The 24,690-nt window shown below is 43.4% G+C and overlaps 2 protein-coding genes across 2 annotated transcripts in view; both read left to right on the forward strand.

Moving 5' to 3' along the window:
- The first annotated feature begins 511 nt into the window (after window positions 1-511).
- LOC137917695 (glucocorticoid modulatory element-binding protein 1-like) lies at window positions 512-7,503 on the forward strand. The gene is given in 11 exon segments (XM_068760420.1): window positions 512-593; window positions 798-929; window positions 1,214-1,272; window positions 2,652-2,770; window positions 2,917-3,020; window positions 3,435-3,619; window positions 3,843-3,986; window positions 5,606-5,743; window positions 5,913-6,028; window positions 6,109-6,425; window positions 6,427-7,503. Coding segments are annotated over 10 exon segments (1,515 nt in total). The 5' UTR covers window positions 512-593; window positions 798-804; the 3' UTR covers window positions 6,635-7,503.
- Window positions 7,504-9,774: 2,271 nt separating this feature from the next.
- Window positions 9,775-24,690, forward strand: part of ptprub (protein tyrosine phosphatase receptor type Ub) — a 128,350-nt gene continuing 113,434 nt past the window's right edge. Inside the window, exon 1 of the mRNA XM_068760308.1 lies at window positions 9,775-9,844. Within this exon, the coding sequence (XP_068616409.1) occupies window positions 9,775-9,844 (70 nt within the window). The remainder of the gene's footprint in view (window positions 9,845-24,690) is intronic.

The following is a 24,690-nucleotide window of genomic DNA, read 5'->3' on the forward strand; positions in this document are numbered from 1 at the left end:
TATGATAAATAGGGGTGGGATTAAATAAGTTTTCTTCTTCCCACCCCCTTTCAGGCTGAATTGACATATTATTTATTTATTGTTTAAATGTGGCTCGTGCGATGCGGCACGGTTTGTTTTGTTTGTTTTGTTTGCTTTTGTCATTGCCTGAAATAAATAATACCTAAACCTAATCAAAGGTCCGTCGTTAAGCCCAGTTATTTTGATGTGTGTTTTCCTGCCACCTCCTGGATACACACAGAGACAACAAAAACACAACAGTTTATTGCACAACAGACATCAAACCAAGACACTTCAGCCACACGAGAAGTGAAACACGATTCAGTCTCAGGCAATGTTCGAACCCCCTTTGGGTTAGAACACATGACGCTCTGCGTAAAGCGGAAAGGCTCAGATCTTCCCCAACGAAGCCGCGCGCTCGCACGTGAACGCAGTTTGAGCGCCTCACACGCACATCGCGTGCGAGTGAACCGCTTCTCGTGACAGACGCGTCTCAGGCGAGCCGCTGCCTTCACGGCAGGAAGTGGGGCGAAGCGTCACGGCGCATGCGCCGACAAGCCGAGGATGAAGAGTCTCCTGCTTTAATACGGGAGGTAAAACTACAAATATTATTTAAGAGTAAGAGACTTTCTAGATCAGAGAGCAGACGCGCTGGCCTTCGGGCCCTCTCTGTGGAACGGGATGCGCACGGGATGCGCGTGCGTGCAGCCGCAGCAACAGACGTCAGCTTGAGAGGGAGAACGCAAAGGAGGGAATCTGGATGATAACGATGCATTCTTGGCTTGCCGTGCGCGTAGATTGGTGATGGCGGGCGCTGACGTCATTGCGTCTTCAGAGGATCTCATGACAGTGAAAGAAGAGGAAGCCGATCCCAGCGGCACTGACCATAGAACTCAGGACATCCGACATCTGCAGCCCGCCCTGCACGGGTAACACCGCTTAAATTATTCAAAGGCATACAGAATATATTTAAACACAATTACACTTTTTTTCTTCTTCCCCCTTTTGATTCTTGTTCACAATAGTTCAATCATGTGGCATGATTTTGAGTTCATTGGTGTCCATAATCTATTCAAAGCAGTGCTAATTCAAAGAAAGCTACAGTTGTGTGAAGAAGAAAATAAAAGCACTTAAGGTCGTGAGAGGTTAGATTTACAGTATTTTTATTAAAAACAACAATTTGGTTAATGTGTGCATTTGTCGCCCTCTGCAGGGTAAACGAGGCCATTGCTGACACTGTCACCACAGACCTGGCCATAGAGGCACGTCATGGTATGTGACATTGAGACATCCCCCTTTAATCCTCACGATTCAGACACAAATTCATTCATTCATTCATTCATTTTCCAGTCTGCTTTATCTGAAATCCGGGTCGCAGGTACTGCCATTTCAAGGCTTAAGGTTTACGGGCAAAGCAGCAACAAATTCTGACCCATTCAAACTGCGCAATACAACAGATATAAAATGTTTTCCCACATTCAACACAAAATGTTAAATACGAGAAGAGCAAACAGTTACAAACCTGTTAAAACACTGTACCAGCCTTTAAAAAGTACCTCCAGGCTCATAAAAAAAAAAAAGAAATCTGTTAAGGGTTAAATTTGCACAAGACACCATGTTTAAACTGCAAAACTTTAGACACGGATGAGCTAAGCATGCAAGAAAAGTCTTGAAAGTTTTTGGGAGGCTGCTCCGTGGAGTGATGAAAGAAAGCTCTAACCTTTCAAGTGTATGGATCAGTGGTACGTCTGGAGGAGGAAATGATGCGTGCTGTATATTGAAAGGAATACCTTCCATGTTGTGCAGCATGTGGCGTCTCACTGACGCTCCCTCACCGCTTCATTTGGCCGCCCTGGAAACCAGCAGAGAACAAGATAGATTTCATTACGTAACGGGAAATCCTCGGAGAAAACCTTTTGTTATCTGTGGGGACGTTGTAGTTTAAGTATCACTGAACAGTTCCAAAAGGACAATGATGCCGAGCAGACGTTAAAAAGTCCTGGAATATTCTTTCGTATCCGTCACAATGGCTTGAATTGGAATACCATAGAAATCCTCTTGTGGGATTTGAAGAAGGAGGTTGCAGTGCACAAACCAGGACTATTACAGAATTGCCCATAAGGAATGGGATTAGGAAGATGGAATCTGGTTAGGCATCATATTTTCAACATGATGTAACAGCTAAAGGATCCCTACAAAGTATTAGAGACACACATCATTAAGGGGTAGAATAGTTTTAAAACTTTTACTAGTCAGTAAAAGTAGTTTTATATTATCTATTATAGTATTTAGCATTCTTATTCGATTTATTTGAAATAACTGATAAATGTCATCTTTTGTTAATAAACCTAAACTAATATGAGGGTTGAATAAAATAGCTTTCAAGTGTATCGAATGAATCAGAATGAATAGACACTGGATGTGTTATTTATGCATCTATTATCACTTAATGAAATTATCACAGCATCCTCTGACCTGTACACTTTTTTTTTTTATTGCAATGACAATTTTGATTTTGTTTTCACCTGATTTCTATGTTCACAAGTGTAGGGACAGGATGATTCTTTGGTCGATTAACAGAGATGCTTTGTACCGTAAAATCCTGCACAACTGCTGGGAATGGTTTCTCTTTGTCTCATTAACTTTAGAAGACAGTGAAGCAGGAGGGGAGGAGATTGAGCATGGCTACCCCATCACCTGCGGAGACAGCGTAGCGGTTCTTCTATTTAAGAAGTTTGTGTGTCCTGGAATCAATGCCAGATGCGTCAAAGTAAATATATTCTTAATTGATCTGAATTGAATTAATCAACGATAACCATTCACACTCAACTAGACATGATGATCTTCATATCTAGTCCATCATGGCTCTTATTCTCCATCGTGTTCATAAATGTGTTGCGCTCTTATTCCCTACAGTTTCATGACCAGCTCATCAGTCCTAAGCAGTTTGTACACCTGGCAGGGAAAGCCTCTCTGAAGGATTGGAAAAGGGCCATCAGACTCGGAGGTGTAATGCTCAGGTAGATTATATGGGAGCTACCCGCTGCACTGCCCTGGGGGGGGGGGGGGGGGGGGGTAAAGCGACAGACTTTAAACACTGCGATTCAATGGCGTCAACAGCACATCACGCTTGCGTAATTTTCACTTGCGTCAGGCCCGTCTGTGTCGGGGTTTGTGGTACATTCCATGAGTAAACCGCTTTATTATCACAGCCAGATCAAATAACATGCAAGCAAAGTGCTGAGTGATGCGTTTCACCACCTCTATCATGTTTGCACTTGTTCTCCTGTTACAGTGAGTCAATATACCAGCACAGTATCTGCCCTTTACATCCTCATTCCTCTAGAGGTTAGATCAATGGGCTTCATGTCAAAGAAACTTGCTGAACAGATTCAATCCACACTGCGATCTTTAATCTGCTTCTCCTCACACAGAAAAATGATGGACTCCGGCCACATTGATTTTTACCAGCACGACTCCGTGTGCACCAACACCTGCCGCAGCAACAAATCTGATGTGCTGATCAACAGCGCGCGGCTTGCTCCAGGGAACTTGGAGCAGCTAAGCCCGTCTTGTCTGGCTCGTCCTCCTCTCGTAGGGCAGGTGCCGCTCCTGGCAGGTAGATTTCAGCTGCCATTTACGGTTTGATGTTTTTCCATCCACATATGCTTCATTTCCTGTTTTGCAATATATCAACGAGAGGAGGAAGATGAAGACTTTTATTTATAATATCATTTGCTGTAACATCCTCGGTGAAACATCGTTATTCATTCCTGACACCTTAACATTCAGAACTAGCACATACAGTACTTACAGTACGCCCTTCTCTGTGGTGATTTTAGGAGAGGCCATACACAATGCAGCAGAGGAGTCTTTGGAGGAGAAGTTCAGCACAGCATCAGAGTGGAGCTCTGTTTCAGCCTGGCCTGTAAATCCCACAGCGGCCAACGGACATGCTGCAAAGAGAACGAGGACGGACACACCTGGTACGAAAAAGAAAGAAGGAGCAGTCCTAAAACCGCTGACAGGATAAACAATTAGTTTTTATAATCGCCTGTTGAAATGTTAGAAGGAAGGTTTACTTTCCTGACCGAGGTCTTTGCCCTTCAGAGGAAAATGTAGACGTTACATTTTTATTAGTGGAATATGCCCACATTCATCCCGCTGACCTTCAGGCCTCAAGGGGCCACGCCTTCATTAGTCGTGTTCTTTTAAAGGGCGTGGCCATCAATTTGAAATGGTATCTATCTGGATGGATAAGAAATCACATTTCAACCATCATTAAGTGAATAATACATGAAAAACAAAAATCTACAGAAAACAATGTCAACTGTGAATATTGTCATCAGTTGACGGACAACAGGCCCCTGGGTTGTTTGTGCCACACCTCTTGCAGCCTCTGCTGCCTGTCACCTCTGATAAATTGAGTGAATGAACGTCTGAATCTGCAGTTATGGGATGTTATGCCGTTCCTGCAGAATGGCCTTAAAAAGCTGCTGACCACCGGGAGGCAGAAAATCATGTCCCGTTATATTACCATCGACGGCTTCTGACATTTCTAAGTGTGGCTATTTCTAACAGGGACCTAAGCTTTGATTGAAGGGCTTTTAAAGGTGACCTGATGAGACACCGTTTCCAACTGAGACACAGGGGGTAACGTAGCCTCAAGCCATCGTTTGTATGAATGGCAAATTTCAGTGCCTCGCTTTAAAAAAAAATGGTCGACCCTCAGTGGAAACACTCAGCCCTTAGTTATGCTCTATCTCCAGAGCTCTGTATATGAATGCGTATTCCTTCTGTGGAGAGATGGATGATATAGTATCTGTAAGTGGGCTTTGCTCTCTGGGCACGTTGGATTTCTCCTGACCAACATTAAAGGAAATGTCAAACTGGAAGGTTTTTGTTTTGCAAGCTAAGATTTCAAGCCCTTCTGACATTTCGTGACTATTTTATACTCTGTTTTGCAACGATCGTGAGTAATTTTCAGCCTCCAGTCTGTCCTGTCCTCCTTTCTCACCTCTTGGAATACTTCTTTTCAAAAGTATTTTCCTTCGTTTCTCACTCTAACTCTGTGACCCATTTAACATCTTCTCTCCGAGTGCCACACCCCTCCCATTTCCCCAGTCTAGTTATGTCTTTCTCATTGTTCCTCCAACCCTGACACTTTCGCTCCACAATTTATTGCTCGATTTCAGTTCTGTGGCTCTCCACAGATCTCACTTCGAGACATTTCCCAGCCTCTATGCACACATTTCTTATTATCCTCTGCCATGAACAACGGGAGGTAGTGAACGTAGGAATGGGCTCCATCTGTCTGTCTGTCTGTCAGTCAGTCAGGAAACCTTCTGTGCATACAATTTACAAGAATTACCGGGGGCAGCTTAACAAATGTCCACTGCAGAGGACATGCTAACTTGCTGGGTCTCAGGAGGATATAACTCCTAATTTTTGGGGGATATTTTGCCATTGAGCAAAAGGGCAAATGGCGACGAGCTCGACTCAGCCCATGGTTGTCACGTGAGGACTACATCCTTGGTGCGAACAAACATACATGTGCACAGCTTTGCTGCATATGATGACGTCCACCCTGACCGACTGTCTCCAGATGCAGTAGTGCGCCTCTGGAGGGGAGTGGCAGCTGCAGGTCTTATGGGGGAGGTCCTGTCCAGCCTCCGGGGCGAACTACGAGCCACTCTTATAGGAGTGGAGGCCCGCAGTGAGAACTCCGGCCTGCGTGACACGGGTGAGTTGTTCACGGCGGGAAATGCTTTAGACGCAGTCAAACGTAAAATAAAAAGTGCAAATAGGATTATTTTCAAGAATAGATTCACGAGCTACCATACGGTTGTTTTAAGCCATTGATTTTTGCTTGATTCGGCGTAGACAAGCGCTCACTGAGTTTGCTTTGCCAGATGCCGTCCTACTTAATTCCCTGTGTAAGATGTTGGGACTTTTAGACTCGGTGAAGCAGGAGTTGGATCTGAAGCTCAGCCATGATGAAGTCCATCACAAAGAGCGCGGTGAGAGAGCTGCTGAAGCTGGCATACAGCACACACTGTGGTATCCCACTGGTTTTATGAACTAATGTGTTTCTTCTTAGTGTTGGAGGAGATTTGTGAAGACCAAAGAAAGCAGGGCTGGGAAAAAAGCACAGCTAACAAAAATACAACTTTGAAACGCCTTCACCCTCGCCATCACAGCGTGCCAAACAGCCAAAGCCCCGTCGAAACAATCCAGCAGCGTTCTGGGACCAGTTTCTCTGCTGCAGCTTATGCTCAGCTCACCAGCAACCCTCAACTCTTCACCCGTTTCGTGGCCTCCTCTGACCAGTGTCATTACACCAGAGCTGACAGAATGGACATGGACAGCCGTAGTGCCTCACAGGAGAAGCGGCTCAGTGAGACGGGAAACCGGGAGAAGCTTCACAGGTCTGTACAAGAAAGAGGGCGACTCAGGAAACCACAAAGATCCCATACAGAGGACTGAAGAAGACCCTCACCTTAGAGGGGAGGGGATAAAGAATCAAGAAGGCTTGCATGATGTTGAAAGGAAGAATGTCATTAAAGAAACATGGAGGAACGTAAGAGATAATCCTGAGGGGATGATGGAAGGGAGGGAATGTGACCAAGACTGAAAGAATGAAAGATCCAACTCAGTTTAGTCAAACGGTGCCGTTTACTGTGTTGTCATAGTCAAATACGTCATCAACTCAAAACACTAACGAACGGAAACATGTAGTCGATTCTTAACTGGAAATGTTTGCAACCTCTGATAATGTATTAATAAATTAAGTCATTTCTTCTCCGTAGGGCCAGAGATTCACCAACCCAAAACTGCTCAATGTCAATAATTGTTTGTTGTTCAGCGTTTGGACTGGTTTTTGATTAAAAGTAACAATTCTGCAAGACATCTTGGGCTGACAATTATGAATATGAACATTTTTGGAATGATTAATTGATCATGTAAATATTTATCTTGCTCTGAAATCCTAACTTCGTCTATTCTCTATATTCTTTGTTCTAAACCCTGAATGGTACCTAAACATAAAGGTACGTTTTACAGTTTTTATTGAACATTTACGTTGTTTTAGAGGAGTTGGCAAATCTTTCAGAAGTTTGTGATAAATATATCCTCATACTTTTGTAATTGATTTCTTGTGATATTTATAAAGGAAAGGAAAACTGATTTTGTGACTTTGCTTTGTGTATTGAATATATTAATTTATGACATATTCATGCTTGTTTTAGGCCTTTGTTATGGAGCTTCAGATACAACACTAGACCCTTAATGTGTGACGAATAGACATATTTCTAATAGAGAAAACTAAATATAAACGATGCACTATGACTTCTGATGTGTTGTTTACTTACATGTGCATCGAATACATAATCTTGTTAATTCATCTCCCCCTTCACATTATCATAAAGAAGCAATTATGTCAGGCACGACTGTGATGAAAGGGAAATGGGATTGATTGTCCAAAATGATGAATACATTTTAAATAAAAACATTTTTGTTTGATATTTTAACAGATGTGTTCATTAGCTAAATGTGTTTGTCATTGTGGATGGGAATTATAAAAATGGAGACTTTTCACTCATTATGTGGCAGCACAGATGATGCATTTGTCAAATCACACAGGAGGAGATACTGTGGCTCTCTGGGTTCACCTTACAAGCATGAAACCTGTGGTCACCTATGACACAATCACTGATACCAAACAATCAATCATTTGGACCAATGATTGAAATCGACTTTGGTGACATTGCTGTTTGATGTGTGGCTAGACGTGAGCCATGTTTTAAAGCCTTACCTCACAAGTAGCAGCGTAGCAGCAGCATTGTGTGACTGACATTCTGCTTGTCTGATGGGCAGTAATAGCTTCAGTCAGCTTAGCGCAGAACCATTAGGATAAATTATTACAAACAACCGCCTGCGCACATTTTGCTTTTGAGGGATCACGAGAGGCAGAAGATGAAATGACTTTTAGTACAGTCGTCAGCATCCCTGTTGAGCATTTGTAAATGTTTGTATTTTCTGTATTATTTTACTGTTTTTATTATGCACACTGTAAAGCGTCTTTGAGTTCTCAGAAAAGCGCTATATAAAAAATATATATTATTATCATTATAATTCAGTGAGGTTTACTGCAAATTAAAGGCCAAAAATACTGCCACGTTTAAGTAAATCCCTTCTATGTGTCTTAAATAAGGTGCAACATGACTGCCATGTATCAAGCAGGTGTAATTACAGGTGTAATTACAGGTGTTAGCTCAAATAGGCTGTGCTTCTCTGGTTAAATTAAGCGATTTGCTGAGCAATCGTTCGTCCATCTGTCATTCAGGGCTAACAACATCAGAGGCTGAAATATGTGCTCATGCTGGAAGCCTTAGACGCATCTGTCGGACCCCTTTAATTGAATCCATATCTTTAATGTTCTCACACGACAACAAAATGAGTGATGAATAGCCTCCATGATGGCATCTAGATCCAATTGAGATTCCTGCAGCCACGGTTAAAAGTGTCGGCCCGGCATGCTTTAACACTATTTGGACTCACGCTGAGCAGGAGGCTGCAGCATCAGCACCAGCATCAGCATCAGCATCAGCATCAGCGCGAGATGTTCAATCTAAGAGATGAATCGCTAAGCCTTGGTAATGTTGTAAGGATATATGAGAGGACACCTTGCAGCCTGCAACTAGTGTCCAATAATCAAATCATATACACAACGCAGATGTTTTACACATTTAACGTGACTATGACAAATATTATACAGCCTGCATCAAAGGCTTCTCAAGCCCTGCCTGAAGACACTCACCTTTATTAATTAAATCCAAGTGTTCAATCAGACCACCTGATGTTAGACAGGAAAACGCACCCCCATTAAAAGCAAACTCAATGCAAGCAAGCAAGCAATATGCAGTATGTATATATATACGCAGCTGCCATTAGGGTGATGAAGAAGTCATGCCTGTTTCTACTTCATGTCATCACGTTGCAAACGTCTCAGTACTTAGTCTCATTGGCTCTGTGCATCTGGCTTAAGTACAGTTAGCCTGCATTTAGCACACAAATGCGTTTCTAGACTATTAGCCTCGACCATAACGAACAGACACGCAGTTTACAGTCCTGCACAAACACTCCACGAATAAAACACACAACTTAATTCTAAAAAAGTGTTGTGTGGATGAGGATTGTGTCTCAAATCTGTGGTGTAGTCCCCATAATCTCACTGTATGGACAGACAGACAGACAGAAGAGGATAGATAGACAGACAGACAGACAGACAGATAGATAGATAGATAGATAGATAACCAGTTTTAAAACAGTCTTTTCCTGAAACACCACATCTAATTGAAATCCCAACATCGCTCTCGAGGTCTGAAGCTCCTCATGGACTCCACGAGGAAACCCAAACTGGCGCAAACGCGCAGAGTGCGTGGGTTTGCTGGCGCGCCGGATGGCCACGGTGTCAGTGCTGGACTCGCCCGCTTGGAGGCGCCCGGCTCGCACTTTTGTCTCCAGAGAAGTGGAAGCTGGGAGGGAAGAGAGGCTTTGAGAACGACGTTTCTTCCCCGAACTGTTTACCCTGACGTCAGTTCGCAGAAGTCGCTCTGCCCCGTGTCTCTCGGTGCGTCTCAAACCCAACTCGGTGAGAACTGGGGGGGGGGGTGGGGGGCGTGGATGTGCTCGACTCTACTCCTTGCGCACCCGGACCACACGCAGTGGCGCGGTTTCTCCTGCCCGTGGAAAGTGGACTAAAACAGCGACACGATGAACACCTGCGCCTTTCTGCTGATTTTGGCTGTCCAGATCTACGCCGACGGCATTGAAGGACCAACAGGTAAAGGCACATGTTTATTAGGATCTACCTGAATGCACTTCGAAAGTTTCAAACATGTTCCTAAAACTCCAACTGAAGCCCAAAGCAGAGCGTGGAGGTGCGCGTAAAGCCCCCGTTACGCGTTGAGGCTCACCGCCTGCTTCCCGTGACCTACGAATGGAGTAATATTAGTAATCCAACAACAAAAAGTTATTTGAATAGCTTTGGAAATTAGTGTATTAAGTTTTGACTGTGGCCGCAAAATATTGTTGATCTGTTCCGAGGAAAGCTCCAAAAACAGCACATTCCTTTTATTTATTTTTATTTTTACGCGCAAGCTCCTTTAAATGCGCCAGCTTGTTTAAACGTATTAAAGATCCCAAGTTAAACATCCTCTCTCAGGATAAATATTTTTCGATTACAGCATCTATTAAATTTTAAATGAATCGATATTTGTGAGCATGAATCTTACCCGGTCTGCGATGACGCGAAAAGCTGCGGCTTAACTGGCTCATAGTTACAAAGGAGCTCTTTAAAAAGTTAGTGAGATGTGACACATTAAAAATAATAATACTAATAATAATTTCGCGTAATATTACATCAGGATTCACTGTGGGAAAATATTCCCGAAGCTGTTTTCTCCCGTCTGCGGTATTTAGGGGTTGTCTGTGGAAGACATCGTTATTGCTGCTCTAATTCTCTCAAGATGAGGGGAAAAAGACACTTTCACACGATCCCAGAAAAAGCTTCAACTTCTTTTCAAAGTGTCTAATAACAACATGGCTGAGACTGTTAAAGGGGGTAAACATGTACTATAAGAATAAGATGCGCCAACTCTTTCTCAAATCAGTTTCACTGCAGTGCTTCAGACAAATCTTTGCACATTTGAAAACCAGCCAGACAAGAGAAAGACAGAATAAAGAGAGAAGGCGCGCTGGAAATAAATGTCCTCTCTCCGAATCTGACTCAGACCTCATGTGCGTCACATTGATGTCTTTAAAATCTATGCTTACTGTCTGAATCTTAGCACCCATTCATGTGGCGCGCACACGCACGCCCCCCCCAGTATAACAACATTTCTGCTGCAGACTGACAACGAGGCATGCTGTAAAAAGTCTAATTCCATCTCTAATAGAAATTGAGGCTCGTGTTTGTATGAATGTTCCTCAGGTAGGAGTGAGATAACCTACTAGTGATGCTCAGTACAAGAGCTGCACGGTTAATTTAACAGATGCAATAACTATAACAAACACGCAAAACTGTGCCAGCAGAATGTTTGCTGAATGGAACAAATCATTAAGAGGAATTAGCTGAAACATATGAAGGATTAAATCACACACAGGTAATTAAAAGAGCTGAGTGGAGCAGTGACGCTTCAGCACGGCGGTGTCAGAGTGTCCCACAACAAACATCCATGCAGGGATTTTTATTTTGCTCACCGGAGTGCCATCTTCACGTTCACCCTTTTTTTTCTGTTGGCTGCTGGAAGTTATCGCGGCTAGTTTTTTCAGCATCTCCTCTGTTTGACTAATCCTCCTGAACTGTGCCACCTGCATCCCTTCCTATAGGAGGATAAATCAAGCAACATAAATGCTGCTCTGTCTCCCACAGCGTCTCCTTTGATCAACGCTGACGTTATTGCTGTGATCGCACGGAGACCACCTTAACCTCGAATGATCAATAACTCAACTCAACTCAATCATTTCTTACCCTTCTCACCCAAGCTAATCCATATTTCACCTTATTCTTTTTTTCCTTGTGTTGTGATTGGGTCACTCTGTCAACTGAGGAGATGTGACATGGTTTGAGCCTATGAACTATGGAGGTTCTCTGCTGCAGAGCTCTGACTGCATTGAGTGAATATTGAGCTTGAGAAGAGAAACAAATATTACATTTGCGGCTTATATTTTCTCGGACATAAAGAGGTACTGAAAATGGAAGTACAGTTTCAGAGTGTATGTTTTAGGTCGGGGGTGGCGGTCATGGTTTGAATCCCTATGTGACACTTTCGGTCCTTCGTCGTCTCTCGTGGGAATGGAATGGCTGTTGACTTATCATCCGCCCCTTCTATGTTGCAGCCAATGTCAGCTGAGCGGTTTCATTTTCCCGTGTCTCATCACTCATTTCCTACTTCTATCTTAAATTAAGTCAGAAAATGATTTAGCTTATTTCAGTGAATAAGATATCACTTGGATCGAGATGAAAAGGCCTGTGAAGTTCAGAAAGTGTAGTCAAACCGTTTCATGCAGTGGATAGTCTTCAGGGCTTCGGGTTTAAACTGCATAAACATCCGTGCTGGAAACGTAACACAGGGAAACCAACATGAATTAGCACCAAGGGATTAGAGCAGCGGTGATATTTAGACCATCTAGTAATCTTTTTTTTTTTTTTTTTTACATATAACTATTTTCTTTAACAAACATGTGAAGCATTTGGAATTTCCACCATTTGAAATGTGAATGTGATTTTCTTGTCATAAATAACATGAAACAGAATATTTCTTTTGGTTGCTGCTTAGTCAAAACAAGTTATTTTAATCTGTAATCTGTAGACAAACACACTCAGGGAAGAACACGTGAATGGAGACAAAGCAATAAGCAGACAGGATGGAGATATAAAAGGGAATGAAAGAAAAGGCTCTTCTGAAGAGGACTATAATCTACTTCACAACAACAATCCTCAACACCAAACATATTCCGTCTAAAGAATCATCTTGGCACTATCTAAATGTTTTTGTTGCACACTAAAAGGTGATTAATGCATTATTCATCTCGCCTATTTGTTGCTGTTACATATATTTGTTCTTTGGTGTTTCATGTTTACTATAATAGGCATCTAACCGACTGGAGAAGAAAGCCTGGGATGCATATTTGCATTGCAATCGGAACAAAATGTCACCATCATGTAAGAAAAATGCTGCCTGGCACCATAGAGTTGCAGCAATTCGGCATAGTTTTGTCTGTAGGAGCCCGGCCACCATCTGTGAATAGATGGAACTGAAAGGGACGTAGCGGGGACTGGGACTAAATCAGATTCCTGAAAAGACTGGTTGATTTCCATCTTCGCCAGATCACGGGTAGTAATTCAGAGAGCAGATGGAAACTTTGGGGAGGAAGGGGACTGGGGGGAGAGAAAATTGGGATTTTTCAGACAGAGAAGAATAGACTGGCAGAGGGATTTATTTAGATAGTTCATCAGGATTTGTTTTATTCTGCAGCCGAGCGACGCAGCAGGACTTCAGCTCCTGTGTGCCGGCCATTTTAGCTGCGGCACTTGATTAACCAGTGTGTATGTGAGAGGAATCTTCTGCTCTGCGATGTATTTCTTTCTGTAGCTCTCCCTGACCTATGACAATACGGCAGCCCCGGTTGATTGAGTCACAGCCATGTGTTGGATGTGTTAAACGAATTCTACTTCTGCTCATCACCCCTGGAAACACACGGCCGGTCAGAGGCCTCGTCTGTCTCGAGCTGGTCTGGTTTCACAGTTTCTTATGGCGTATGTCAGGTTAGATCGAGCTTGTTGCCTTTAAAGCTAGGCTGTATCATATACATATCTCTTGTGGTACTAGTGCTTGATAAATGAAGCGTTTGCTGCAATCTTTTAATCATCACATTAATATTCTATCTCCAAATCAACCGATTTATGTGGTTTTGTTTGGTTTTGTTTAAGGCCTCAAAAGACGTGGCTACTCAGGCGGAGGAATGCTTGCCCTTCAGAAAGTTCAAGCGCAGGTTGAGAGTCACCTTTCTGACTTAGAGAACGCTCCGGTCATTGCCTTTGGGAAGAGGGCAGCGCCCAGAAGCTGCATCGTTCCTGCTCTTTGCATCCTCTACCGTTTAGCCCTGCCCTCCTCTCTGTGCCTGCGCCCCCTCACATCAAGTCTTGCTGGCCAATTCTGCAAACTATGCACGCGCTGAAAGGCCCCCACTTGGTGGGAATTGTTAGCGTTATTAATTTGAAGCTTGCACTCTGGACTCCATGCTATGAATAGTTTAGCATATTGATGAAAATACAGTATATGTATACGTGTGTGGGCGCTGCAATGCGCTTCCTAGTGTCACTAATAATTTGTGTCTTTGCTATTGGACCTGCAAATCAGATGACGAAGTTTCACCATGCAAGAAGATTGCTGCCAGCAGAGGCTGGAGCTGCCACCATCATCAGCTCGTCAAGGTTACTGCGAGATCTTCCAGGACCCTGGAAGACATGCCAAGACTGAGACATTTACAGTCAGCGGCCAGCTTGAGCCTGCCACTTCCTTTCCGCTCTGCAGCAGAAACCACAAAGCAGGCTTCTCAGCTCCGTCAGCCAGGTGTTATTAATTAATGTGCTATTGATCGTTCAAACTCCAGCAAGTACATTTGACTTAGATTTGATCAAATTGGCATCCTGCCTGTGGCCTGTAAGCTCGTTGTAGGAGTGGGAATTAGTCAGCTAGTGCTTGAATGATTTAAGCACAGCGAAGAAGGCGATGGGGCTGCAGCAGAGGAGTGTGAGCAGTATTGTATAGACCAAAGGACAAGTCAAAATGTACAGATCCTCAACATCAAAAGCGTATAAGCCTCATTTCCATAATAAGGCGGTATATATTACAAATAAGCTTCCGAGCATCCGGCTGATATTCTGTTCCAAAATGATGGAACTAGTCATTATAATTTAAAAGCATATGTTTTACTTGAATAATGGACGGTGAAATTCATCATTCACCACAGATGGGCCGGTATTTATAGCGTGGGCATGAAGGGGGGGGGGGGGGGGGGACTGCAGAGCTTAAATAGACACGCAGATATGTAATCATCCGAAGACGAACAAAACAGTGGTGTGAGTTGCAGACATTTCATTAGTTGTGTTTGTTTTGTTCCCCTGAGGTACTGATTTCCAGACTGCAAAAAGTGGGTCTGCAAGACTGATGCTGCTGGTGCTGCTTCTTTATCCCCTGCCCAGAGGAAAGAAAGCCTCCTGAGCAGTTTATATTTAGCCCCCCTGGCCATCTTTCAGCTCTTTACATTCTTCCTGTGTCAACAAAGTTACAGCCAGATTCCTTTGGCCGTCTGTGGTGCCGCTTGCAGCGTGAGGTCATTGAGGTCAGGGTTCAGGAGTAGGCCATGAAGGATTGCAGTGTCATGTGTCTTGAGATCTGACCTGTTGTGTTGCTTCCTATGGTTCTCGGCACATGAAACCCCCCCCCAGTGAAATCCAAGCCACTGACACTCCTAAAAGTCAAAACACAGTCTTCAGGACATTTGTCTCCCTGGTGGTGCAGTGGATGCTGGTTCGAGTACCTGCTAGGGGGGTCCTTCTGGTTTGACAAGTCCCTTTATGCAAAGAAAATATCCTCTCGGAGACCCTACTGGGAACCCAAACGCTCAAGACCCTGATGTAACTGACAGCCTTTTCACATAAACTTTATTAGTACAGTGGAACGGGAAGAACATTAAAGTGAAACCGAGCATGCTAATCTAAGACAGCGTTGTATTTGAAAGCTTTCACAGCATGAAATGTAAGTCAAACAGAGCTCTTTGAAGAAATAAAGTATCTCAGTTTCACAGCCTCCACGTTGCATCACGCTCCCTTATTTGCTGTGGAATTGAAAATGTTTCGTCCCTTTGTTCTTGCAGTGCAGTTGTGCAGCACAAAGGTGACACTCGGCTATGACAGCTGCTGTTGCCGGTGGATTGCGGGTAGGTCATGGCAGCTGTGGCAGTGCAGGTGCCAACTGGCGGTAAATCATTCAAGGGACTGATTCCAAACCTGTTGAGCACATAAAACATGAATAATGGGCCTGATTTATTGTCTTATTAAAACTAATGTGAGGCTGATTTACCTGTTTTTGGCTGGATGACATTACTGGAGTTTCAACAAGTTCATCTGGAAAGCCCACAAAATATTGAAATGAAATGAAGACATGAGACTCACCCAAGTGATGAGAGTGTTGCAGCCCGTTTCATCACAGCACCATGCAGGGAAAACTCCACCATAGTCTGCCAGTATCCACAAAAAAGTAGATTTTATTTTTTTACATCATTGCTGAATACCTGCCTCGTTATTCTACTCAATGCTGCGGTGCCCTTGAATGTGTATCTAATTTAAATGTAAATAGAAACGGCGGATATGGAGAATAAGGAAGTGTGCTGTGATAAACCAGCAGCACGCTGGAAAGCAGTTTTCAAGCAACGTTAGAAGAGAGAGTTTAAGAACTCGCCCAGGCTTGAATGCATTGTTCTAGTTCAGGTGTTGAAGTGCGGGAACAAAAGCAGAGCCTATTGATTTCTCAAACGCAACCTGTCACAGTCAGCTTATTGTCTTTTTCCTCTTGAAACTCTCCCTTCGATCCTGCATGACCTCCCATTGCAGTCCTCCTTACTTTGACATCCCAATATTTCAGCAATTTCTCAGGGGATTGAAAAAAAATTCATTGTGTCATTACCCCCCCCCCCCCCCCCCCATCACACAGACTGTTCAAGGAGGGACTCGGTGCGAAGCCTGGGAAATCATTCCCATTGGAGCAGAGCACTGGATCCACATGTAGCAGTGATGGTGAAGGATTGTCGTTGCACTAACTGTGTGAAAACATGCTGGATCTGTTACAGCTGATGCTTCTTTCTCTTCAGGAGTGCACACATACCGTTTAAAGTCATACAGTCAATGCCAGCCTGGTTTTTGTTCAGCGTGAACTAACAAAGACAATGTGGAGGAGAGTCCTCGTTGTGGATCTGTTGTGTGAAGAGGTCTATTGTGAGAACTTCCTGAGGCAAACAGTTCAGTGACTCTGTTGCTCATGCTCAAGCCACTCAGCATCTGTTATTCATGCCTTTTGACAAGGTGATATAATTGCCCGAGGGCAAATAGAATATCTGCCCGGCGCATTTATGCAGCGCGAGTCAGTTGCTCAGGGGTAAAAATAGAGAGAGTTCCTGACAGAGAAATATGCGTCCTTCGTCTTTGAGGCGCTGTGCTGTTGTTGCATTGCCCAGAAACCGGTGAAAGTCATAATGCTTCATAATGCTTCATAATGCTTCATAATGCCTGCATATGTAGTTTGATGTTTATGTTAGCATACCCAGGGGTGGGGCTCCACTCAAATGGGACTGCCTCTGATTGAAGAGTCAATGGTACTGGATTAAATGATTCTGGTTCTGTCCTTGTCTAAGTTTGTTCATATTCTGGCAGCATGGAGCGGAGGACGCTGGCAACATGGGGGGGGGGGGCATCTCCCCCAGGGGTGGGAGTTTTTGGGTTGATTGAAGTAGGGAGCAACAATATCTTGTATGAGGAGCCTTACAAGTTCCCGTCTCAAGTCATGTGACAACAGTTTTAACACCAGTGTGGATAAATGTTAAAATATTTTAACTCTTTGCTGGTCGTCCATGGTAACGAATGGCCTATTTGAAAATAATTCTCATGGATGATTCTTAAATCCGTATCATGTAACTTGGAAAAAAAAGAGGAGCTTCTCTAAACGCCGTTGTAATGTGATCCACTGGTTCCAGCAGCCTGTGCGTCTCTTAACAGAAGAGATTTTCGCACTTTTATGTTGCTTTTAAATAGCAAGTTTTTGAGGCCGCCTTGGAAAATATGGCGAGAAAGCGTTTATTTTTTTAGCATCTTCAAATAGCGTGGCACTTCGACAGGCAAAGGCAGTTTGCTTTGTGTGTCTCACATTAGCACGAAACCAAAAATATGCAAGAATGTCTAGGGAGCCCACAGGGCGTTGTTAACAAAGAGCTTAATTCAAAACCCCAAAAAGAAGATTTAAAAAAGATTCCTTGTCCCTCCTGTTTGTGTCTGTGTGTGGCTGATTGAGTGGGTGTTTGTATTCGAGCTCACGCACCAAGGTGTGTGTCTCTGTATTTGAAAGGGGCAGATTTGGGATGTTTCCCCACCTGATTGTATGTTAATATTTGCTTAACTCCACTGGCGATTTTGAACTTCCATAAATCATGTTTGCTTTATTCCTCCACAGTGTAAAAATGCTAATGCATGAATTAACATACTGTTCTTGGAATGTTTGATGATAAATACGATGAAGCTTCGCCATAGAAACAGGCCTCGGAGCCGTTGTGTTTCTAGAGGGGGTGGAGTGCCCATTGGGTCAGGAACCTCGGCGCAGGTTGGCCCTGGCCTTTGTCTGTCTGGACCGCCAGGGTAATTAAGAATCATCTTAGGCTGAGATTATGGCTGGGAGCAGGCTGATCACAGGGGACAGGAGAAAAGGCATTAGGAAACGGGGTGGCTAATATGGGTATTACTCTGCTTAGCGGTGGTATCATGTGACACAAGACGACTGACAATGGAACCCTGTTGAAGCTCAGATCCCTCATTTAGCATTAATAGGCTTTACTCCTGATAGCTTTGTTTACCCGCAGTGTATAATCCATCTTCTTGCTTTATCTTCCTCCCAAACAAATACAAACTTTTCATAATATGCTTCACCTTATTAAGAAAATTGTAATATTTTACCATACAACTCCCTGAGGCATTTTAGTGCTGTTCAGACATATTTGCCTTTGTTAATCTCTCTTGCGAATTTGCACGCACGCACACACACACACACACACGCACACACACACACACACACACACACACCCTCACATACACAGAACAATGTTTTTTTAGATCCATTTGTAGAATATAATTAATGCTCTCATTAACTGAGTGAGCAAGCTTTCAGGCAGAACTAAAGGCTCGTTACCCTCGGTACCTTAATGCCCCATCTTACATGTTTGCTGAAAACGATCACCTGGTTTTGCATGTGACAGGACAAATAGTTTGATAAAAAGCTGATAGATACAAGCCAACACATGCATCTGCATTTTCCATGAAAAAGTTACATAAATTAGAGCACTTGCATAAAAATGTATGTTTTTTTTTTTGGGACAAATTTGTCAGAAGGTTACTTCATGGTGCGAGCTGATATGCTATAAGGGTTAAAATGTATGGAACCAGGCCGGTGAGAATAATAGCAATACAAGGAGAGGATCCATCCAAACACAGGAAGCTTGCATTAAATGGTGCATCTAGTTTAAAAAATGAACTTTTTCCTGCTATTGGGTTCGGGTGCTTGAAAGCATTCCTGCAGGTGCATAGTTGGCAGAATTATTAGCGCATGACATGACACAGCAATGGTTTCTTTTGACGCTGTTCACAGAGAGAGCAGGGAATTGTTTTCCGCAGGCTTTAGAGGCTAATCCCTTCAGAGGAAGTGCACAGCATGGAGGGCTGAGGGAGCGCTCCCAGAATCAGAGGCAGACAGGAATGTGTTCGTCTGGCTAACTGGTCTTTACACACCCCTGACTGGAAAAGCAAAGCAGCTCCACACAACTTGATTTTTTAATTGATTTCTAAGTGCCAGAGCTGGTTCAGAATATCTAATTAGTAAAATGAGGAGTTTGATCTGAATTTAGTGGTTTAGGGCTCAGACTGTCATTAACAAGGTTTTCCCCTCTCATATGAGGCCTTTTCGCTTCGCCGGTTGTCTGTTGGCTTGGTTAGGCTCATGTGCTCCTGGGGGGAATGGGTTCATTCAGTGCTGAGGCCAGAGAACTGAGGATTTATCCCAGTCCAGTGAGTCTTTGTGGCGCCGCAAAACTCCTGCTGAAGGATTTGAAATTGTTCTCGCCGTGCATTTTTTTCTACAGAGACAAGAAACATGTTTGACTCTCTGTGGCTAATGAGCTCAGGTTGAAATTAATCTTTTGAAATACAGTCAAGGGTGAAATTCCAAGAAAATATCAAGAATAAAATGTGCTTTTTTCTGAATAGTTTTAAAAGTCACTCATTTCCCACTAATCTCTTTTTAATCAAGCTAAAGCTTTTTAATGGTTAATCAACAGTTTACTAATGCTATATTCTGTGTAAAACAAAAAATGCAAACTGTTTTAGATTAGTTCATGAATCAAATTAATTAATTACAATAATTCGTTAAATAACCCTTTTAGCTACTTGTCCTGTCTTCAGTTTCAAGTTCTAGTATGGCATCATTAAAGATTTTTTCCATTTTATTTCAATAAGGTATAAATGGATTTTGTTCCTGCAGACCTTCCCCCAAAGTTCAAAGGTCAAATAGTCCCTCAGTGCAGGGGTCTGAAGAATAGCCGAGCTCAAAGTGAGGGGGCATGAGAAAGCTGGAGCTGCTCGAGGGAATCACCCAAACACGAGCTTTCAAAACGTTTCACCTGGCTTCACAGGTAGCACAGCAAAGGCTAAAAAGAAGTCCAATGGTCGATGTAGCCTAATAGTGAAGCTAATTTTATTGCGTTTAGCTTATCTTGTGATGCATTTGCTTCAAAGTTATCAGTCACCATCTGTTTGTTTTTCTTGAAGGCTTTTATTGTGAAGCAGCTGCAGAAAGCGTAGAGTCTGGATTACCGGAAGACAAACACGGAAGGCAGCTGCTTTCTCACATCTGCTGTCTGCTGTTTTAGTTCTTTGAATGACTGAATTCAAGTCCAGTCTTTGCGTTATTTCAGGCTCCACTTGATATTTTATTGAATTGTTTCTGATAATCAAATGTAATGTTTTTGATACTGGATTGAAAATGTCTTCATGGGCTTTAGTATTGCCCCTATTGACGAACAATGGACAGAATAACTTTTTTTTGAAAATATTGTGAGATGTCAGTCGTGTTGAAATGATTCCGGAAAACCTGCTACTGTGAGCGCTCTCTATAAGACTGCCTGTCACACCCTCCCTTGTATCTACGTGCTTTTCTAGTGTCAATTTTCTTTTTGTCTTCACCGCTCCATCATTCCGTCTGCGTGTTTCAGCAGCCTCTGTGTTCCTTCTCCATCTTTGTCCTTGTCCTCTCAGCCTTAGGGCTTCTCTGGGATCAACAGTATGCTCAATGTTCCTGGGAATGGCTCAGTATTCCGGGCAGAGTGTGTGTGAGCTCAAAGCAAATCTGTCTACCAGTGTGCGTGTGTGTGTGTGTGTGTGTGTGTGTGTGTGGTTAGACATGTGGGTAGGTGTGTGCAATAAAGGGAGGGACAGACGGATACACCTGGGACATTTGGCTGCGCTGTAATTTGGGGAAATGACTCATCTTCAGGTAATGCGCAGGTACCAGTGTCTGAGCTCCTTTCCATAATTTGGATGATGGAAACCACACCACTGATTTAATACATGCTTGTGCATGAATGTGGCCCCACTTAAACCCCTTTCTTTTAGTTTCCACATCCATTATTTCAATCCCCCCCCCCCCCCCCCCCCAATTTAAAAAAAATTATTGTTCCTGCCTCAGTACCACGACTATCAGATTTTCTGCATAGAAGTTCAGTGTAGTGTTTTTCTTTTGCAAACAATAAGCACAGTGATTTCCAGCCATGCATAGTAACACAATGTGCCCGTTCAGTGCTCAAAGGACGAGCAACATTAACCACTTCTCAGCTGAATTGATCCACACCACCTATTGACTTCACTCGCCACACAAAACCACAGGACCGGGGCGGGTTTACGGATACGTTGGAGCTTTGTGTGTGTGTGCGCCCCAGATGAAATTTAGGGAATAGAATTTACAGGATGAGTTTGTGTAATTCACAGGAAACAGTTCACTGAGACATTCCTTTATCTTATCTCCATGGCCACTTTTTGAGATTTGCTCCATTTCACTTTAAGACTTTATTGACCAGAAAATAGAGCAATTTAGTTTCCTCAGTTAGATGGGAACGGTGAAAGCCTTGCGGATGCATTACTTTAAAAGTTGTTGTGAAGGCCACTTCCATGAATAGTCTTGCCCTTTATCCTGTCGGGCGTTGCTTCAGCCTTGTGTCTGCACTCACCTGTTGGATTAGAACAGCGGCATCCCAGTGAAGCTGTGGAAATGCTGCATATTCTGCATTCGTCTCACACAGACACATGCTCAGAGCCAGCCCAGTCTAAAGCGGAGTCCTAAGCCCTCTGTCAGACAGGATATTTATTCTGACCTACAATTTCTTCAGAACACACTCTCCCATGCTCGGGCCTGTCAGCTCCCTAGTCATGCATCCTGGTTAAGGTGCAGAGGTGTGAAGGGTGCAGGTGAAGACACACGGAGACGAAAGGAGGATAGAAAACATCGCCCCTCACTTTTCATGTCGACAGCCGCCCTGTTGTTGCCACTCTCCAACTAACATGCCGGATTCAGCTGCATTGTGCCGACTCCCTGCTTAAATAACACGTTTGGAGGTAATGATGAAATCTGAGCCGACTGCAAAACACGACCGTCATATTCATGAAGTCGCCCTGGGCATGATTACTGGAAGAGCCTTCAGTTAATGCTCAGCCAAGATCACAGTTTGCCAGTGAGAGTACGGACACGGAGAAAATGTTTATAATTGTTGTAGATTGTTATTTTAAGTGAATTCTGTATTTCATATTCCCTCAGCCACGTCTTCTTTATCGTGGCTCTGTGTGTGGCTTTGGTTTAATGCGGCGCCGGCAGGCACCTGCATACCTAGACGAAGACAGTCTCTCATGGAGATCATTAGTGGGTATGTCAACATGAAAGCCCATAATGTGCCATGCTATATTATTATCTCAACAAACACTGTGCTGAGGTTGTTTTGCCTCTGGCAACATTACGCAGGGTGGAGAGCTTCCTGTTACAGGTCCGATTTTCCATGCCACCTTTCCAAACCTGGGGGTCGGCTGTCTGCGTGCCAGAACACTGCCCTCTCTTCATGGCCTTTGATGAAGTTACACAATATGACAAGTAACTGGAAATCATCATTGCAAACAGGCGGTCATGACGATGGGACAACTTAAAGTTCAAGTAATCATGCACATCTATTTAATTAATGCAGTTTTTAATTTATACATGGCACAACTATAAAAAACTTTAAAACAATAAAGCCAATAAAAAAACCCAAAAATAGTTATTAATTAACATATTATGTTTTGCACATAATATACTTTTCGGGTCGTATCAACCCCAGCCAGATTAAATAAACGGTGCTGATACTATGTGGCATATTCTCGTCAAATGGAAATTACATGTCTTTAATAGTTAAAGAGGATTTACCCGATAAACACCAGTACACATTTAATCACACACGGACACATTCAGCAAAGAACAGTGGCATCATCGTAATGTCGCAGCGTGGCGTGTCTCGTGTCAAAGCTGAAGGAGCCAGATTAGAATAAAGACATAGTGAAGTGCTCCTTTATCATCTGCCAGAGGTCTCCTCGCCGCATTGTGCCTTCTCCACTTAGCTTATTTTAATGCGTCCTCTCACTCTGGTGTGCTCAGCAGAATCTGTCCTTACCTAGAGGAGGTAAGCGGAGGTGGCAATGCTGTTAAGACTCATCACAGTTTGGCTCTGTTTCCTATACTTTCCTTTCACGGGTACTCCATTCATTTCTGGATGCGATCCATTCATTTGACACCATCCTACCCCTCACATCCTTCAGCTACACGTTCACAGGGGGCCTCCATTTACACATTTTGCTGTGTTTTTCAGCTAATTTTCTATGCCATGTTATTTGCAGTGAGAACTTTGCACCAGGAGATGAAACTGTTTCCTTCTTCTTCTTTATGCCACGCGTCAGACCAGTTTTCAGGGGTTTTGCAGGACTAACCACAATCATTGCTTTTTACTCGCATGTTTTTGATGCTGCTGTACCTGAAAAAGAGGTGCTCAGTGGGCACAAGTGTTTCATCCAGAGCCCTTGCTCGCCCCCCCAGGGTTTCCCTTTACTCGTTCTGTCCTCTTCTGCTGGCTTCCCTTCAACTTCCCCTCTTTCTTTCTCCCTCTGTCTCCTCGTCTCTTGTGCACTGTATATTTCCAGCCCCCTGCTCGGTGGGATCGTTTGCTGTCCTGGGTGAAGCCTTAAATCCATACCAGCAGTAAGACTGGGCAGGGCCCATGTCATCTCTCAGCAAGGCCACACAGCAGCATGTAGTCAGAAGCATTCTGCATCATTGCATGCACTTTATGCGAGTGTGAAAGTGTGTGTTTGTGATCTGCTGGACGGACGGATGGATGCAGCGAAAAGGGACTGAGAGAGATAGATAAAGAGGAAAACAAATGCAGAGGCCAGAGGAGCCAGCTTTGCTTTTGTTGGGTTTACATAATTAATGCATTGTTAAACAGAACTGTGTCCACACACAGTATCAGCTCTTATCACAAATATAAATATTGTCACAGGAATAAGCTCGGAAAAATGCTTTACAATGGATTAAACGACGCTTCCATATGCATTCATTGCTTTGGTGACTCTAGGTGATTAAATTTGGGTAATGAAAAGCTGAACATCTCATTACTTTTTCTTAGAGCCATTTGGATGCTTTTGAATTCTTGCATGAAATGCATTATTAATTTAATAATGTATCACGGTTGCACCAGATGATCACATGGCCAGTTTTATCAGTTTGTTCTCTGTTCATTTCCTCATTATCCCGCTTCGTGATAAACCCGTTTGTTGAAGGGTTTTATACAGACAAACATGCCATGATGTACAAATGGAAACCTCTCTCCTTCTAAGTAGGGGTTTCAGTTTGTCATTCACAGGCAGAAGGGATCCAGAGAAACTGCTGCGATTAGCCCCCTGCCCCTGGGACTGTATAGCTTTTCAGGAGCTGCTCTGTCAGCATGGAATAGGACATTTATCACAAGCTCCACCTAAATCCCACAATCCCTCACAGCAGGAAATCAAGATCAGACCTCTGTATATACTGCATGCAAACACTGCAAGACAAACACAGATATATAGATAATACTTATGTCCATGTGCAGATAAATAAAATCCCACTGTACATTTTTTTATTCACCAGGGACGTTTTACACATGCAGCGCTTTGTAAACAGCGAACGGGCATTCTCTGTACGTAGCAGACAGAGCTCCTGGACCTCTTGGTATGATGATTTCCCCATGTGGCTCTGGGTCCGG

This window comes from Brachionichthys hirsutus, chromosome 3, assembly GCF_040956055.1.
Source record: "Brachionichthys hirsutus isolate HB-005 chromosome 3, CSIRO-AGI_Bhir_v1, whole genome shotgun sequence".
NCBI classification, from domain to species: domain Eukaryota; kingdom Metazoa; phylum Chordata; class Actinopteri; order Lophiiformes; family Brachionichthyidae; genus Brachionichthys; species Brachionichthys hirsutus.